We start from the raw sequence: 17,328 nt of genomic DNA, 5'->3' as shown, positions 1-17,328 counted from the left end.
TTTTAAGAGACAGGATCTCACTCTGTTGCCTAGACTGGAGTGCTCACTATAACTTCAAACTCCTGGGCTCAAGCAGTCCTCCTGCCTCAGCCTTCCAAGTAGCCAGGACTCCAGGCACACACCATCTTGTTCAGTTGATATTTTCATTTTTTGTAGAGACAGAGTCTTCCTATGTTGCCCAGACTGGTCTTCAACTCTGGGCCTCAAGTGATTCTCCCACCTCGGCCTCCCAAAGTGCTGGGATTGCAGGCATGAGCCACTGTGCCTGGCCATGCTTCCTTTTCTCAGTGCTTCATTTTTAAAGGGCTCTGTGTAGGAAAAGATGAATTCTTTGAAACTTCCCATAGTTTCTCATGAAAAAGACCAAAAAGTGATTACTATTGGTAAGAAGGGTTAGCTTTTGCCTGAAACTATTTTGCAGAATATGTGGGAGATGTGAAGTTTGACTTTTGACTGGGCAGTTGTTGCTGACATGACATTTCACGTGCCTCTGTAGTGAGTTGACTTCATCACCGTCCCTAATGTTCATGGGTCCACAGGTCCTTGCAGCAGCCGTCCTTCCTAGTGCCGTATATGCTGTGTAGGAATCTCCCATATGGCTTCATTCAGGAACTGGTGAGAACCACTCACCAGGATGAAGAAGTGTTCAAGCAGGTACGGTCGTATGAGTTTGCTCTTGCAAATTTTAGCCTGAGAGCCTCTATGCCGAGGCTAATTTCTGAATACACCATACATTGAAAATTCTTGCCTGAATTCGCACATCCATGTGTTACTTGCTTAGAGAGAAGGCCTACCCAATATTCTTTTGAGGAAATCGGATTGACAGCTGCATTTTTCAAATCATGTGCCCATTTCAACAAATGAGTCAAACATCTATCTTTTAAACAAGGTCTACGCTAGATGCTTCGGGCAATATGAAAAAAATATATAAGGCCCCGTTCCTGATTTCAAAGAGCTTTTGAAACAAGAATACCCAGAGACAGCATAAGGCATGATGTGCATCTGCCAGATAAGTAGTGTCAAAAATTCATTCTCTGAGTTTGTAAGATTTATAACTTAGTGACCATATTAGCTCATTGGCAGCCTGCATGCCATATAGAATCTTTTTGTCTTCTTCCCACTAGGAAAGATGTCTCATATCTTCCTAATTGTTTCATTTGGTGTTTATACATTGTTTTGGTATCTCATTGTGTAAAGCCAAGTGAAAATGCGGATATGTAGTGCTTAAAAATAAAGCTGTGTGCGTAGTCTTGAAGGTTTCTTCCGAGGTAAAACTTTGTCGTTAACATTACTGTTGGAAGGACCTGTTTGGGAAAATAAGCCCTTTGCCTTAGCAGCTTTCACACAAGTTTTTTCCCTGATGAAAGGGTTTCTATCAAATTTTCTTACAGTTTGCTGTATCATCACTTCCTTTTTTGTGACTACAGAGAATAACAGAGGCAATAGCTATAATTGGTATGATTCCTTTCACTCTGTTTTATACCTTAGATTATTTATAACGGTTAATTTTAAAACCTTTGAATTCTTGAGAATTGTGTTTTCAGCAGGCTTCAAAATATTTGTAAAAGAAGCAGCCAGGATCCAAGAATAAAAATTCCAGTTAGTGTTGTGTACTCTGTCTGGAATTCACTGACTGTTTATCTTAAATGATAATCTTACTGACTAATGGAAATATGAATGGCAGCATAGTGACCTTTTCTTCTCTAGAAGGATAAGTGAACTCTAAGGAAAATAAATCACTGTCAACCAGGCACGGTGGCTCATGCCTGTAATCCCAGCACTTTGGGAGGCTGAGGCGGGTGGATCGCCTGAGGTCAGGAGTTCGAGACCAGCCTGACCAATGTGGTGAAACCCTGTCCCTACTAAAAATGCAAAAATTAGCTGGGCATGGTGACAGGCTCCTATAATCCCAGCTACTTGGGAGGCTGAGGTGGGAGAATTGCTTGAACCCAGGAGACGAGCTTACAGTGAGCCGAGATTACGCCACTGCTTTCCAGCCTGGGCGACAGAGCAAGACTCTGTCTCAAAAAAAAAAAAAAAAAAAAAGTTACTGTCTTGGAAGGTTTAAGTGATGCACTACATTAGAGAGGTAATAGGTAGTAATTAGAATACTTTTCCTATTCAAGAAGATATCATTTGAGGAATCGAGTCGTTCTCTCTATATAAAATCAGCCCAGTGACCAGCTGACAGGGGTATATTGAGCCTACTTTATTCTAAACAGACTTACACAAGAGGAAATGACCTCTGTGTGTGTTTCGTTTGGTTGTTTCCTCATCACCAGCTTTGGGCAGAGAAGTCCCACATTTTTGAAATTTAGGTGAAATTCATATAACATCAAACCACCTTTTTTTTTTTTTGAGACGGAGTTTTGCTCTTGTTGCCCAGGTTGGAGTGCAATGGCACGATCTCGGCTCACCGCAACCTCCGCCTCCCGGGTTCAAGCGATTCTCCTGCCTCAGCCTCCTGAGTAGCTGGGATTACAGGCGCCTGCCACCACATCTGGCTAGTTTTTTGTATTTTTAGTAGAGAGGGGGTTTCACCATGTTGGCCAGACTGGTCTCGAATTCCTGATGTCAGGTGATCTGTCCGCCTCAGCCTCCCAAAGTGCTGGGATTACAGGTGTGAGCCAGCACACCCGGTCTCAAACCACCATTTTGAAGTGTACAATTCAGTGACATTTACTACGTTCACAGTGTTATATGACCACCACAGACCTGTTTAATTAATTAATTAATTAATTTTGAGGCAGAGTCTTTCTCTGTTACCCAGGCTGGAGTACAGCAGCACAGTTTCAGCTCACTGCAACCTCCGCCTCCTGGGTTCGAGTGATTCTCCTGCCTCAGCCTCCCAAGTAGCTGGGATTACAGGTGTATACCACCATGCCTGGCTAATTTTTGTATTTTTAGTAGAGACGGGATTTTGTCATGTTGGCCAGGCTGGTCTTGAACTCTTGGCCTCAAGTGATCCACCCATCTTGGCCTCCCAAAGTGCTGGGATTACAAGTGTGAGCCACAGCGCCTGGCCCAGACCTGTTTATTTTTAATCCCAGATTTCTGCTGACTTTTCAGCGACTCAGTGTTGAATACTCTTTGTCTTTTCTTATGTGCTACCATGTGTTTTATCTAGAAAGGAAATAACTGGGATCGAGCTGTTGAACTGAAAAACAGCAACTTACCATTTTGTCTTAAAAGAGTGGCAAATGTGAATTATTAAATCTTTGACTGAAATATCTACCTCCTTTTAATATTTGAGAAATATTCACAGATAAACAGCCGCTCGAATTTAGGACTGGAGGTGGACACTTAACAGTATTTTTAAATCAGTGCTGGGAAGTATTCATTTGAAAATTAAAGAATTATTTATAATATCTGGGTCAGGCCAGGCATGGTGGCTCACGCCTGTAATCCTAGCACTTTGGGAGGCCGAGGCAGGTGGATCGCCTGAGCTCAGGAGTTCGAGACCAGGCTGATGCAACATGGCAAAACCCCGTCTCTACTCAAAATACAAAAAATTAGCCGGGCACAGTAGTGCATGCCTGTAGTCCCAGCTACTTGAGAGGCTGAGGCGGGAGAATCTCTTGAACCCGGGTGGTGGAGGCTACATTTAGTCGAGATCATGCCACTGCACTCCAGCCTGTACAACAGAGTGAAACTGTCTGAAAAAAAAAAAAAAGAAAAAGATTATGCATAGTAATATTTTGCCTATTGTATTTGTTTTTGTTTTTGTTTTTTTTTTGAGACGGAGTCTCGCTCTGTCGCCCAGGTGGGAGCGCAGTGGCGCAATCTCGGCTCACTGCAAGCTCTGCCTCCCAGGTTCACGCCATTCTCCTGCCTCAGCCTCCCGAGTAGCTGGGACTACAGGCGCCCACCACCACACTTGACTAATTTTTTTTTTTTTTGTATTTTTAGTAGAGACGGGGTTTCACAGTGTTAGCCAGGATGGTCTCGATCTCCTGACCTCGTGATCTGCCCGCGTCGGCCTCCCAAAGCGCTGGGATTACAGGCGTGAGCCACCACGCCCGGCTATTTTGCCTATTGTAAATGAAGCCCTAATTGTACAAAAAGATAACTATACAAGAAAGTATAATTATATTTTACTTGTAGCCTTCTTGAAAAAAATTTTGGAGATTTTTCAGGATGACCAATTATGAAGCTAATTTTTGGTGATTCTGGAACTTCTGTTTGTCTTTTCTTCTTCTTTTTTTTTTTTTTTTTTTTTTTGTATTTTTTAGTAGAAACGGGGTTTCACCGTGTTAGCCAGGATGGTCTCGATCTCCTGACCTCGTGATCCGCCCGTCTCGGCCTCCCAAAGTGCTGGGATTACAGGCTTGAGCCACCGCGCCCGGCCCTGTCTTTTCTTCTTGATTACAATGTTGGCATTCCCCAATGACACACCTGAGTGTTACTTCTCCATTTTTATCTGGCTTATGAGAGCGAGTTACTTCTACCCTGGTTGTTGGAATTACAAAAACCATAGTATGATCTCTTCCAGAGCTGTGTTGATATCTCACAACACTCCACAGACTCTCTGTCATCCAGGGCACCTGTTTTTTGTACTGTGCTCTTTTAAACTATTAAGGTGCTCAGAATCATGGAATGAAATTAGTACCAAAGGGAATTTTTCAAGTTTTCTGGTGGCTACATAGTATACTCCTGTTACAACTTGTTGGCATTCAGATTGTCAGCTGCTGTTTACAACATTTTCTATTTAATGTTATTAGTCATGAATCCCAACCAGCTTACTAAATGTGTTGATCACTGAGTGCATTGTGAAATTTGAAGATGAGTTAGACTGAGTAAATCTTGCATGGTGTTACCCAGTATTAATCCTAAATGTATAAAAGCAGATTTGAGTTCCTTCAAGTGCCAATAGCAGGTTAATGTATTAATTACACTATATGTGGAGGTAAGGCTTTCTAACTAAAGCTTTCTTTGTCAGTTTCAACCTTCACCAACTAGCTCTTTGCTCTAACTTAATTAAGTTTAATGTAATAATAATATTCGTTGTTGGCCTGTTTATCTTGTTTTCCTCAAAATAAATGGGGAAAGGCTTTTAAAAATTACTGATAGAGGGCCGGGTGTGGTAGCTCCCGCCTGTAATCCCAGCACTTTGGGAGGCTGAGGCGGGTGGATCACGAGGTCAGGAGTTCAAAACCAGCGTGGCCAACAAAGTGAAACCCTGTCTCTACTAAAAATGCAAAAATTAGGCGGGTGTGGTGGCAGGCACCTGTAATTCCAGCTGCTCGGGAGGCTGAGGCAGGAGAATCACTTGAACCCCAGAGGCAGAGGTTGCAGTGAGCCGAGACTGCACCATTGCACTCCAGTCTGGGCAACAGAGCAAGACTCTGTCTCAAAAAAAAAAGATAGATAGATAGATAGATAGATAGATAGATAGATAGATAGATAGATATAAGAACATATTAGTTGCCGAGATATGCAGAATTTAATTGAGTAGAGCAACGACCCCTGGAGAGTCCTTCAACAGGCTCCAAATGTATGGGTTTTGTTGAATTACGGGGGTCCTATCAGAGTATCAGAGTTCACCAAAATCCTCTTACTTCTGGAGAATTCAGCTGTATTACTTTATGGTTAGCCTTGTCAAAGAACAGGTCAACACTCTGGCTGAATTCTAGACTTTTATATGCAAAAAAGCTTTTCCCTGGGGAAGGAATGAAATTGCCTGGACACTCAGTTCTAGCACCTTATTTGACATACTTCCCATTCTTAGATTCTCTTAAACTTATATTTCTGATTTTGTTTTTTTTCTTATAGATATTTATCCCCATTTTACAAGGCCTGGCTCTTGCTGCCAAAGAGTGCTCCCTCGATAGTGACTACTTTAAATACCCCCTCATGGTAAAAATTTGTTCTTTTTCTTTAACTCATTCAATAGATGTTTTTCTTTCAGATTATTTTGACATATACTTTTCTTTCAGGTCCATGAGATCAACCTTGTTTTCAAATTTAAAACATGAAATCACTGTGTTGGCCATGCAGAGTGTTTGGTGTGCAGTGAGATGCATCAGTGAAGACAGTTAGCAGCCTGGTACATCTTCCACCTATCCAAGTCCTAGACAGGAGTTAGTGATGCACTTATTACAATGTACTTTGTATAGCTTATGAAAAAGATAACTGTCTCCTAGCAATGAGCATACCATAGTTGGGATGAAATTTTGTTACTTAAAAACAAAAACTATTAAAAATGCAAATAAAAAAGGCAAAGCTGTACATACTAAGAAAATGAATACAATTTTATCTTTATGTGTTTACTTTGTGCAGAAACTCTTAGGGTAGCTCTCTTGTTCAACCCCCCCCTCCCCCCCGCCGTTTCCTAAGGTCATACACTTATCTGCAGGCTTTACTTGGGAAGCAGAAATCTGCTTAGCTCTTTAAGGCACTTACAGCAGGCATACGTAGTGGACAGAAGCTTCAGCTAGATTCCCATGGGGAGTCTTGAATGTTGTCAAAATGCTGAAACTAGAATGAAAATTAGAAGCTCTTTTCTGTTCTGAATTTGCTTATTTGAAATTTTGAGAGAAAAATATTTTGAAGTATTACTGAATATTTTCATTGCAGAAGTATAAAGGAAAAAATATCAAAATGAAATTCACTTATTCTGTGTATAAATTAAGTCTTATGTAAATTGAGACCATGGTTGTTTTCTTACTGTATTTATTTCTTTTACTCATTCCACTGATTGGATTCCATTATACCATGAATTCATTACTGACGATCTGTTCTGTGCTAGACACTGGGGATACAGCAGCTAGGAAGACAAGGTCCCTCTCCTCAAGACACTTATAATCTGCGAAAATAAGAGCTACAGCACAACAGTTGAACAGATACTGTGATAAATGTTAAAACAGAGCTGTGCACAAAGGGTGCATTTATCTATTTAAAAAATTCAAACCTATCATGACACTAAAATGCTACAAGAATGCTGGGAATTTAGAAGGTGAAACCAGAATTCCTACTTTAAAAAATAATTTTAAGTGGATTTATGCCAGAGCTCTTTCTATCGTACGTGTTATTAGGGCCCCTGATAAAATTCTTTGAATCTTTATGTGTTGTTCTGCCTTAGGCAGGTAAAAGGAAGTGAAATAATCTGATTGTTTGAGTTCAGTGATGAAATGTTTTAGTGAACACTAATTATCACTGTATTATGTAGATGTTCCTTCATGGGATTGTTGGCTTTTGGGTTGTGGTGTGAATTAGCTTGATGTTTCAGTGAGGAGCTTTTAGCATCTAATATCAACAAAATGTCCTTTTGGTCAAAAGACAGAGGCCTCCATTGTGGTAGACAATGATTTCATTTTGTGCCATTATTGATGCTTGTATAATAACGAGGGTGCAGTGAGTGAGAGGGTACGATAATGAGAGGCAGGAAGAGGAAGACTGTTGAAGCTAAAATCAGAAATAATTGTGATCATTCTCTAGGTCAGTGGATGCTGCTGTGCCATACCTTGGAATCAGCTGGGGATCTTTAAAGGTGTTTCTGCCTGGCTCCCCGCCTCAGACCTCGTGATTTAATTCACCAGCGGTGTGGCATGGCATTGGGGTTTCCAAAGGCTTCCCATGTGATCCTAATATGCAGCCAGGTTTGTGAACTCCTGCCCTAGGCAGTGAGAATGCTTCCTTCTGAGTCGGCTGCCTGAACCTCAGAGGCATCTCAACGTTGTGTCAGTGCCTAAATGGACTCTTCAGCTCATGTAGCAACTTCTAGAGCTGTGTCCGAATCACAGAGGAAATTAACTGTTTAAAATAACATTTGATTGAGTTACCGTGGGTCTGTTAAATTATGTTTATGTCCCTAAAAAGTGTTTTTTGTAGTTCTCTAATGTTAGGATGGTTGGAGCTCTGAAGGAAAGTGTTGGAATTCTTAAAAGTACTAGACATCTTGAAACCAAGTTATGCTTTTAAATATGTTTTGAATGTGATAGCTTACTAAATTGTAATTATTTATAGTCATGTTTAACACTGGCAAGAGGAGCCATCTAAAGTTTATGAAATAAATATTTTTGACATGGAAAGATATGAAGTGGAAAAACTTTTTTTTGTATAAACATATATAGATAGATACAGTACACAAAAATATATCTGGAAAACTGTTGCTCAAAATATCAGTAGAGGTTATCTTTGAGGGTAAAGCTTGAGTAATTTTGAGTTTCATTTTATATTTCTGTTTTATTTCCAGTTTTTCACATTGCATGTGTATTAGTTTATTAATCAGAAAAAGTAGTAAAGCTGCTGCCATTTTAGAGGGAATGCATTTATAGCAGCAGTTAAAGCTGTTTCTTGATGCTACAAATGACAGTTTAAGATGAAATGCATTTAAATGACTCTGATCTTATTTCTAGGCACTAGGTGAGCTCTGTGAAACCAAGTTTGGAAAGACACACCCTGTGTGCAATTTGGTAAGCACTCACCTGATGGGCTTGCACGTTTTCAGTGAATATATCGTAACCCAGAAGGCATTCCTCCAGTGAGATGACCTGGAAAACTTCTCTTGAAGGACATTTAGGTGTAGGCGGAGGTAACGTGTCTGGGAGGCTCTCAACTGTTACACTGTTGTTAGACACGTTATTTCCTGCATTACAGTGTTCGTTTCTATGATTTTTTTCCCGTTTTTTCCCCCAAGAATCTTGCTCTATCACCCAGGCTGGATGGAGTGCAATGGTGCGCTCTTGGCCCACTGCAGCCTCCGCCTCCTGGGTTCAAGTGAGTCTCGTGCCTCAGCCTCCCAAGTAGTTGGGAATACAGGCACGCATCACCATGCCAGGCTAATTTTTTTGTATTTTTAGTAGAGATGGGGTTTTACCATGTTGGCCAGGCTGGTCTCGAACTACTGACCTCAGGTGATCCCCCCTGCCTCGGCCTCCCAAATTATTGGGTTACAAGCATGAGCCACTGCACCGGGCCTGTTTTTTTTCCTGGACAAATATTGTACAACTAAACTAACAAGTGCTATGGAAAAGTTATTTGAGTCCTTTGGTGGTATAAGTAAGAAGAGTTCATTTGAACTTCATCAAATAGTATCCTGCAACTTTAAAATTCTTTTTTTTTTTTTTTTTTTTTTTTTTTTGAGACAGAGTCTCACTCTGTCACCCAGGCTGGAGTAGCGCAGTGGCGCAATCTTAGCTCACTGCAACCTCTGCCTCCTGGGTTCAAGCAGTTCTCTTGCCTCAGCCTCCCTAGTAGCTGGGATTACAGGCGCACACCACCATGCCCCGCTAATTTTTGTATTTTTAGTAGAGACGAGGTTTCTCCATATTGGCCAGGGTTGTCTCGGACTCCTGACCTCAGGTGACCCACTCCCACTCTCACTGGCCTCCCAAAGTGCTGGGATTACAGGCGTGAGCCACCGTGCCTGGCTGAAACATAATAATATCTTGTGAAAATATAGAGGAGCTGGAGGGTTTTCATTACATTTTTACTTCATCGGCCTGTTGAGTGCCTGACTGGCCTCTTCCGTCTTCTGCCTAGGTTGCTTCTTTGCCGTTGTGGTTGCCGAAATCCTTAAGTCCTGGCTGTGGGCGGGAGCTGCAGAGACTCTCTTACTTGGGGGCTTTCTTCAGCTTCTCAGTCTTTGCAGAAGATGATGTAAGTATAGTGGCTACTTGCACTTTGCCGCCCTTCTATTCAGATTCTTTCCCAAATGTACATGATATGTTGATTGCATTTTTCCTTCTCTTTCCAGGTTAAAGTGGTTGAAAAATACTTCTCAGGGCCTGCCATTACCCTGGAAAACACTCGTGTGGTTAGCCAATCATTGCAGCATTACTTAGAGCTCGGAAGGGTAAGCGTTCAGAAAACAAACCCAGAGGAAGTAGCAAAGATGAACTCCAGATAGGGAGCTTTTATTTTGTAGACTGGACGATGCCCAGTAGACAAACGGCTAACAAAAGCCAATTCAATCTTACATAAAAAAGATAAACTATAAGTAAGTAACCTGTGTCTTGAATAACAGGTTGTAACAACAGCAGTATGCTGCCTTTGTATGTAGCGTCACTGGGAGCTGGTCCTGAGCTTAGTGGCCCGGCTCCTTCTCCAGCTGGTCCTTAGGCATTTACACTGTGAGGGTGAGCAAGAGTTGTTAGTTTGCACACACCTTCACTGACTTGCTTATCCCAAATCCTGATTAATATGTCTTCAGTTCTCAAACTTAAAGGCAGAGAAGGGCCGGGTGTGATGTCACACCTGTAATCCCTTTGGGAGGCTGAGGTGGGTGGATCACCTGAGGTCAGGAGTTTGAGACCAGCCTGGCCAACATGACGAAACCCGTCTCTACTAACAATACAAAAATTAGCCAGGTGTGGCAGCACGTGCCTGTAATCCCAGCTACCCAGCTACTCGGGAGGCTGAGGCACAATGATCGCTTGAACCCAGGAGGTAGGGGTTGCAGTGAGCCGAGATCATGCCACTGCATATCAGCCTGGGCGACAGAGCAAGACTCCATCTCAAAGAAAGAAAAAAGGCAAAGAAGTTACAGGCTTGGGTATCTAAGGTAATTTTGATCATGGGAAGGAAGTAACAAAGGCTATTTTATTAAAACTCTAACTGCTGGCTGGGTTCGTGGGCTCACGCCTATAATCCCAACACTTTGGGAGGCCGAGGTGGGCGGATCTCGAGGTCAGGAGGTAGAGACCATCATGGCCAATATGATGAAACTTCGTCACTACTAAAAATACAAAAATTGACCGAGGTAGGTGGATCACAAGGTCAGCAGTTCAAGACCAGCCTTACCAACATGGTGAAACCCCATCTTTACTAAAATGCAAAAAAAAAATTAGCTGGGCTGGTGACAGGCGCCTGTAATCCCAGCAACTTGGGAGGCTGAGGCAGGAGAATCGCTTGAAACCGGAAGGCGGAGGTTGCAGTGAGCCAAGATGTGCCACTGCACTGTAGTCTGGCCAATAAGAGCAAAACTCTGTCTCAAAAAAGAAAAAAAAATTAGCTGGGCGTGGTGGCACGTGCCTGTAGTCCCAGCTACTCGGGAGGCTGAGGCAGGAGAATCGCTTGAACCTGGGAGGCGCAGGTTGCAGTGAGCCGAGATTGCACCACTGCACTCCAGCCTGGCAACAGAGCTAGACTCTGTCTCAAAAAAAAAAAAAAACTGTAACTGCCTACCTCCCCCACTCCATATTCTGCTTTCATGCAGATTACCTTGACATAGTTGAATATGGATGTTTCTTATATTCTTCTTTCACTCAGGATTGTCTGAAATGAGTAGAAGTGGGAGAGGAGAGAACATGGGAAGTAGGCTAGCTGTTCATGAAGTCAAAAAGGAATTGTGTGCAAAATAGTTTTAATTTATTTCTTCTTTTTAAAAATAAATTTCAGCAAGAGCTTTTTAAGATTCTGCATAGTATTTTGTTAAATGGCGAAACCCGTGAGGCTGCTCTCAGTTACATGGCGGCTGTCGTCAATGCCAATATGAAGAAAGCACAGATGCAGGTAGGATTCCTACACACTGCTTTTCACTGTTCGTCAAATTCATTCATCTGACCCAGATTTAGTCAGCACCTACCAGGCACTGTTCTAGGAATGGGGGTACAGTATTGAACAAGGTAGACAAGCTTCCTGCTTTTGTGGAGCCCGTGTTCCACAGGGTAAACAAGTACACATATAAATACATGATTTTAGACAGTTGTATAATCAATGAAGAAAACAGAGCAAAGTAAATGACATGAGAAGAACTTAGTTACCAGAAGGAAGGTCTGAAGGTGATTTGTGATTGGGTGGCAGGAAAGGCCTCCCTGAGGAGGTGAGGTTTGTTTCATAGGAAGGAGCCAGCCGTTGTAGTGGCTGAGAAAAGAGCTGTCCAAGGTAGAAACGAAGCAGCTTTGGTACAAGCCCAGCATGCAGGCTTTTGTGGCTGGAGAAGAGTGAACAGGAGGGAATGGCAGGTCCTGGAGTTAGTGGGTAGGCAGGGCTCCATCGGGTTGGGTTTACATGATCAGAACTATCATGGGAGGGTTCTTAGCAGGGAAATCACAAAAGCTGCATGTAGATGGACCAAAGCGGAAGAGGGCAGCCAGGAACAAACCCAAGGAGGCAGCTGCAAGGGCGTGAGTGCTTCGGTCCAGGTGAGACAGGCCAGTGGCTATGGCTGCTTTGCCAGAGGAGAAAAGGGCATCCTTCCTTGATTAGTAATAAATAATGAATGAATGACGTGACACGTATACTCAGAAGCAAAAAACGTAGAGAGAAGAGCATAGATCTGGTGGTTTCTGATCGTGGTTCCACCATGTACTAACTTAGACAGTTACTCCTCTGTGCCTCCGTTTCCTCATCTGCTAAGTGGGGGTACTACTAGTACTGGGTTTATTATATATAAAGCTGTTAGGATGGTGCCCGGTACACAGTGATCACTCAACCAGTATTAACTATCATTCTTATCATTGTTGTATTATTATTTTTTTCTTAACAGAAGTAATCAAGTTACGTTGTTATATTGTTAATGCAAGAGTGTGCTGATGCTGTCACCTAGAGAAACAATGTCACATGATAACAAGTGGAACTACTTGTTTTGATGCTCTTGAGGGAAATAAAGAGGAGAAAGAGGCCGGGCATGGTGGCTCAGGCCTGTAATCTCAGCACTTGGGAGGCCGAGGTGGGAGGATCGCTTGAGCCCAGTCATTTGAGACCAGCCCTGGCAACATAATGAGACCCCATCTCTACAAAAAATACAGAAATTATCTGGGCATGGTGGCTGGCGCATACCCACAGTTTCAGCTACTTGGGAGGCTGAGGCGAGAGGATCACTTGAGCCAAGGAGGTCGAGATCAGCCTGGGCAACATAGGGAGACCCTGTCTCTACAAAAAAAATTAAAAATTTAGCTCAGTGTAGTGGCATACACCTGTAGACCCAGTTATTCAGGAGGCTAAAGTGGGAAGATTGCTTAAGCCCAGGAGGTTGAGGCTGTAGTGAGCTATGTTTGCACCACTGTACTACAGCCCGGGCAACAGAGTAAAACCCTGTCTCAAAAAAAAAAAGAAAGAAATATTTATTGTGTTTCTACTTACTAATTTTGAGGCTCAGGCAAATCACTTCAGGGTCTCTGAGTCTTTATTTCCTCCTGTATAAAATGTTAACAGCAGTATTACTGACCTGTAAGAATTATTGTGATGGTTCAGTAAAAGAATGTAGAAAATGGCTGGGCGTGGTGGCTCATGCCTGTAATCGAGCACTTTGGGAGGCCGAGGCAGGTGGATCACCTGAGGTCAGGAGTTCGAGACCAGCCTGGCTGACATGGTGAAACCCCGTCTCTACTAAAAATACAAAAAATCAGCCGGGCATGGTGGCGGGTACCTGTAATCCCAGCTTCTGGGGAGGCTGAGGTAGGAGAATCGCTTGAACCTGGAAGTGGGGATCGCGCCACTGCATTCTAGCCTGGGCAACAAGAGCGGAACTCCGTCTCAAAAAAATAAAAAATAAAAAGAAATGTATAAAATGCCTCTTGCATAAATAATAATTATATAATAGGTGGTATTCAACAAGTAGCACCTGCTAATACAGAATTAATGGAATGACAGTGGTGATGATATGTATGTCTTCTCATTGACTTTAGGATACAGTTATGCTTGAAAGTTCAGTCTGCTTTCTTATAAAGGCCAAAATTTCTATTCATGTTGTTATTTTAAATACTTTTTCTTGGCTGGACACAGTGGCTCACCCCTGTAATCCTAGCACTTTGGGAGGCCGAGGTAGGCGGATCACTTTAGGTCCCAGCTACTTGGGAGGCTGAAGTGGGAGGATTGCTTGAGCCTGGGAGGCAGAGGTTGCAGCCAAAATCACACCCCTTCACTCTAGCCTGGGCAACAGAGTGAGACCCCATCTCAAAAATATTTTTTTTAATGTTTAAAAATACTTTTTCTTTTCATCTTTCACAGACAGATGATAGATTGGTATCTACAGATGGATTTATGCTGAATTTCCTTTGGGTACTGCAGCAGCTAAGTACAAAAATCAAGTTAGAAACAGTTGATCCCACGTATATTTTTCACCCAAGATGTCGGATTACTCTTCCAAATGATGAGACGCGTGTGAATGCCACGATGGAAGATGTGAATGACTGGCTGACTGAACTCTGTGAGTACTGTGTTCACGACTCGGTCATTAAAACACTGCTAGTGTTTTATCTTACCTACGTGCTAGTAATTCCTCACAGATTGTTACCACCTCACCATAAAATGAACTTATGAGATAGAGAAACATAATAAAAATTAATATAGTTGGCCGGGCATGGTGGCTCATACCTATAATCCCAGCACTTTGGGAGGCCGAGGCAGGCAGATCACAAGGTCAGGAGTTCAAGACCAGCCTGACCAACATGGTGAAACCCCGTCTTTACTAAAAATACCAAAGTTAGCTGGGCATGGTGGTGCACGCCTATAATCCGAGCACTTTGGGAGGCTGAGGCGGGCAGATCACGAGGTCCAGAGTTCATGACCAGCCTGACCACCATGGTGAAACCATGTCTCTACTAAAGATACAAAAATTAGGAGGTGTGGTGGTACGCTCCTGTAATCCCAGCTACTCAGGAGGCTGAGGCAGGAGAATCGTTTGAACCTAGGAGGCGGAGGTTGCAGTGAGCCGCAATCATGCCACTGCGCTCCAGCCTGGGCAACAGAGTGAGACTCTGTCTCAAAAAAAAAAAAAACAGGCGAGGCACAGTGGCTCATGCCTGTAATCCCAGCACTTTGGGGAGGCCGAGGTGGGCGGATCATGAGGTCAGGAGATCGAGACCATCCTGGCTAACACGGTGAAACCCCGTCTCTACTAAAAATATTTTTTAAAAAATTAGCCAGGCATGGTGGCGGGTGCCTGTAGTCCCAGCTACTTGGGAGGCTGAGGCAGGAGAATGGCGTGAACCTGGGAGTCGGAGCTTGCAGTGAGCAGAGATTGAGCTACTGCACTCCAGCCTGAGCGACAGAGCGAGACTCCGTCTCAAAAAAAAAAAAAAGATACAAATTGAAAAAACATTTGAGTTATCATATGAGTTATCATAATATATCTATAAACAAGCTGAAACCAAAGTAATGAAATAGAATGTAAGTTTTCAAAGAAGTAGATGACATTTCACCAATTTATTTAACCTATCTAAAGTGAATTCTGGTGATTCATAGAAAAAATTATAATACTGTTGTTCTTAATAATTCTGCTTTTCAGGATATATTCCCAAAGTTGGAGGAAAAAGGAATAATTTTATTTACATAAATCCTCCCAGTAGTACTATTACTTATAATAGAAAAAAATTAGAAAAAGGAAATATGCAGGGAAACGGCTCTGGAATCAGTAGTTTATTAACAGAATTTAATACCATTTCAAGATTTAAATATTTCTGTATTGTATTGAAAAATGGAGATTTTATACAATACATCAGTAAGGAACATCACCAAAGATTGTTGATGGGCTGGGAATGGTGGCTCACATCCATAATCCCAGAACTTTTGGAGGCTGAGATGGGAGGATAGCTTGAGCCCAGGAGTTCAAGACCAGCCTGGGCAAAATAGGGAAACCCCATCTCTACAAAGAAAAAAATTAGCCCGGCATGGTGGCACACGCCTGTGTTCCCAGCCACCCAGGAGACTGAGGCAGGAGGATCACCGGAGCCCGGGAAATCAAGGCTGCAGTGAGCTGTGATCTTACCACTGCACTGTAGCCTAGGTGACAGGGTAAGACCCTCTCTCAAAAAAAAAAAAAAGATTGTGATGGACATCTATATACACATTTAACGAGGTAGGACAGAATACCTGGTCCTTGAATGGAGCTAACAGGAATTCTCTTCTTCTTGTAGCATTGTTTAAGTTTATAATTGCAAAAGTATCCTTAAACGTCTGGCCAGGCATGGTGGCTCACACCTATAATCCCAGCACTTTGGGAGGCCAAGGAGGGTGGATTACCTGAGGTCAGGAGTTCGAGACCAGGCTGGCCAACGTGGTGAAACCTTGTCTCTCCTAAAAATGCAAAAGTAGCCAGGTGTGGTGGTGCATGCCTGTAATCCCAGCTACTAGGGAGGCTGAGGCAGGAGAATCACTTGAACCTGGGAGGCAGAATTTGCAGTAAGCCAAGATTGCGCCATTGCACTTCTGCCTGGGTGACAAGAGCAAAACTCCAGCTCAAATAAATAAATAAATAAATGTATCTTTAAACTTCATAAAAATTCAAATGTAATTTCTCTTCTGAATTGAGCTTTTTCTCTGATTGAGACATGTAATAGATTTTATTTAGGGAATGATGTTATTTTTCCTAGATGGCGATCAGCCTCCATTTTCTGAGCCGAAATTCCCTACGGAGTGCTTCTTTCTCACCCTGCATGCTCACCACCTGTCTATTCTGCCTAGTTGCCGTCGCTATATCCGCAGACTCCGGGCTATCCGGGAGCTCAATAGGTATGTGCCATGATGCCGTGTCCTGGGATTGCCTGAGTTACCATTTTTTTTGTCAGGGGCAAGCAATTCCATTGTGAACAGTAGTTTTGAATGTTGGGGGAGGTATGTATGTTATATAGTGTTCTGTCTGCCTCCACCACCACATCCACGTTCCTCAGTTGTCCAGAGTTCTTTAACTGGTGAAGTGATCCAAACCTTGATTTCTGAGAGTCCTGAACCCTGGGTATTTCACTCTGTTTATGGTTACTACAGACTTCCATTAACTTTTCCAGCTGGGCATACATTACCAGCAGGCACTTTAAACTTTAAAACTTTAAAAGATCCCCTGGGTTTCAGACATACCCCTTTTTCCCTGGACTGTGAAAAAGTAACCATGGTTTCCCTTGATAACCAAGATCATTTACTCCTGCCCACGTGTAATTCTCTTTTTGGCTTGTTCTGTGGCATGAGGAGTCCAAAATGGCCAAATAGCAGCCTCAGATTTCCAATTCATTAACACCATTGTTATGTTTCTTACTCTAAGCATTTTTTGCTGTGTACTAACACCAACAAACAGAAGTCACAGGAACACAGAAGCAAATATTCTTGAGCAGGTCATCTGAAATAATAATGAAACCACTTCTGCTTTTTGGTCTAGAACCTGTGTAGTCTGACTTTGAGAGAAACTGAATCATATTTATATCTCTGTATCTACCTTGCTTAAGTCACTTACTAATTCTTTTTTTTTTTTTTTTTTTTTTCTGAGATGGAGTCTCGCTCTGTTGCCCAGGCTGGAGTGCAGTGGTATGATCCCAGCTCTCTGCAACCTCTGCCTCCCAGGTTCAAGCAATTCTCCTGCTTCAGCCTTCCGAGTAGCTGGGATTACAGATGTGCACCACCACGCCCAATTTTTTTTTTTTTTTTTTTTTGATAGAGTCTTGCTCCGTCCAGGCT

General features: G+C 42.6%; 1 protein-coding gene across 8 annotated transcripts in view; it reads left to right on the top strand.

Moving 5' to 3' along the window:
- UBE4B (ubiquitination factor E4B) overlaps positions 1–17,328 on the top strand; it is a 147,655-nt gene that overhangs the window by 84,102 nt on the left and 46,225 nt on the right. For 6 of the 8 annotated variants that reach the window (XM_074020888.1, XM_074020866.1, XM_005544839.4 and 3 more), the window contains 8 exons: positions 540–654; positions 5,773–5,856; positions 8,358–8,414; positions 9,484–9,600; positions 9,698–9,796; positions 11,341–11,454; positions 13,894–14,092; positions 16,257–16,395. In XM_074020888.1, coding sequence (XP_073876989.1) covers positions 540–654; positions 5,773–5,856; positions 8,358–8,414; positions 9,484–9,600; positions 9,698–9,796; positions 11,341–11,454; positions 13,894–14,092; positions 16,257–16,395 — 924 coding nt within the window. The remainder of the gene's footprint in view (positions 1–539; positions 655–5,772; positions 5,857–8,357; positions 8,415–9,483; positions 9,601–9,697; positions 9,797–11,340; positions 11,455–13,893; positions 14,093–16,256; positions 16,396–17,328) is intronic. The other 2 variants (XM_074020878.1, XM_045380994.2) reach the window with 1 other exon arrangement.

Source organism: Macaca fascicularis, chromosome 1 (genome assembly GCF_037993035.2).
Source record: "Macaca fascicularis isolate 582-1 chromosome 1, T2T-MFA8v1.1".
Taxonomy (NCBI): domain Eukaryota; kingdom Metazoa; phylum Chordata; class Mammalia; order Primates; family Cercopithecidae; genus Macaca; species Macaca fascicularis.
The sequence above is the reverse complement of the archived record's forward strand: the minus strand, read 5'-3'. Positions and strand labels throughout refer to the sequence as shown.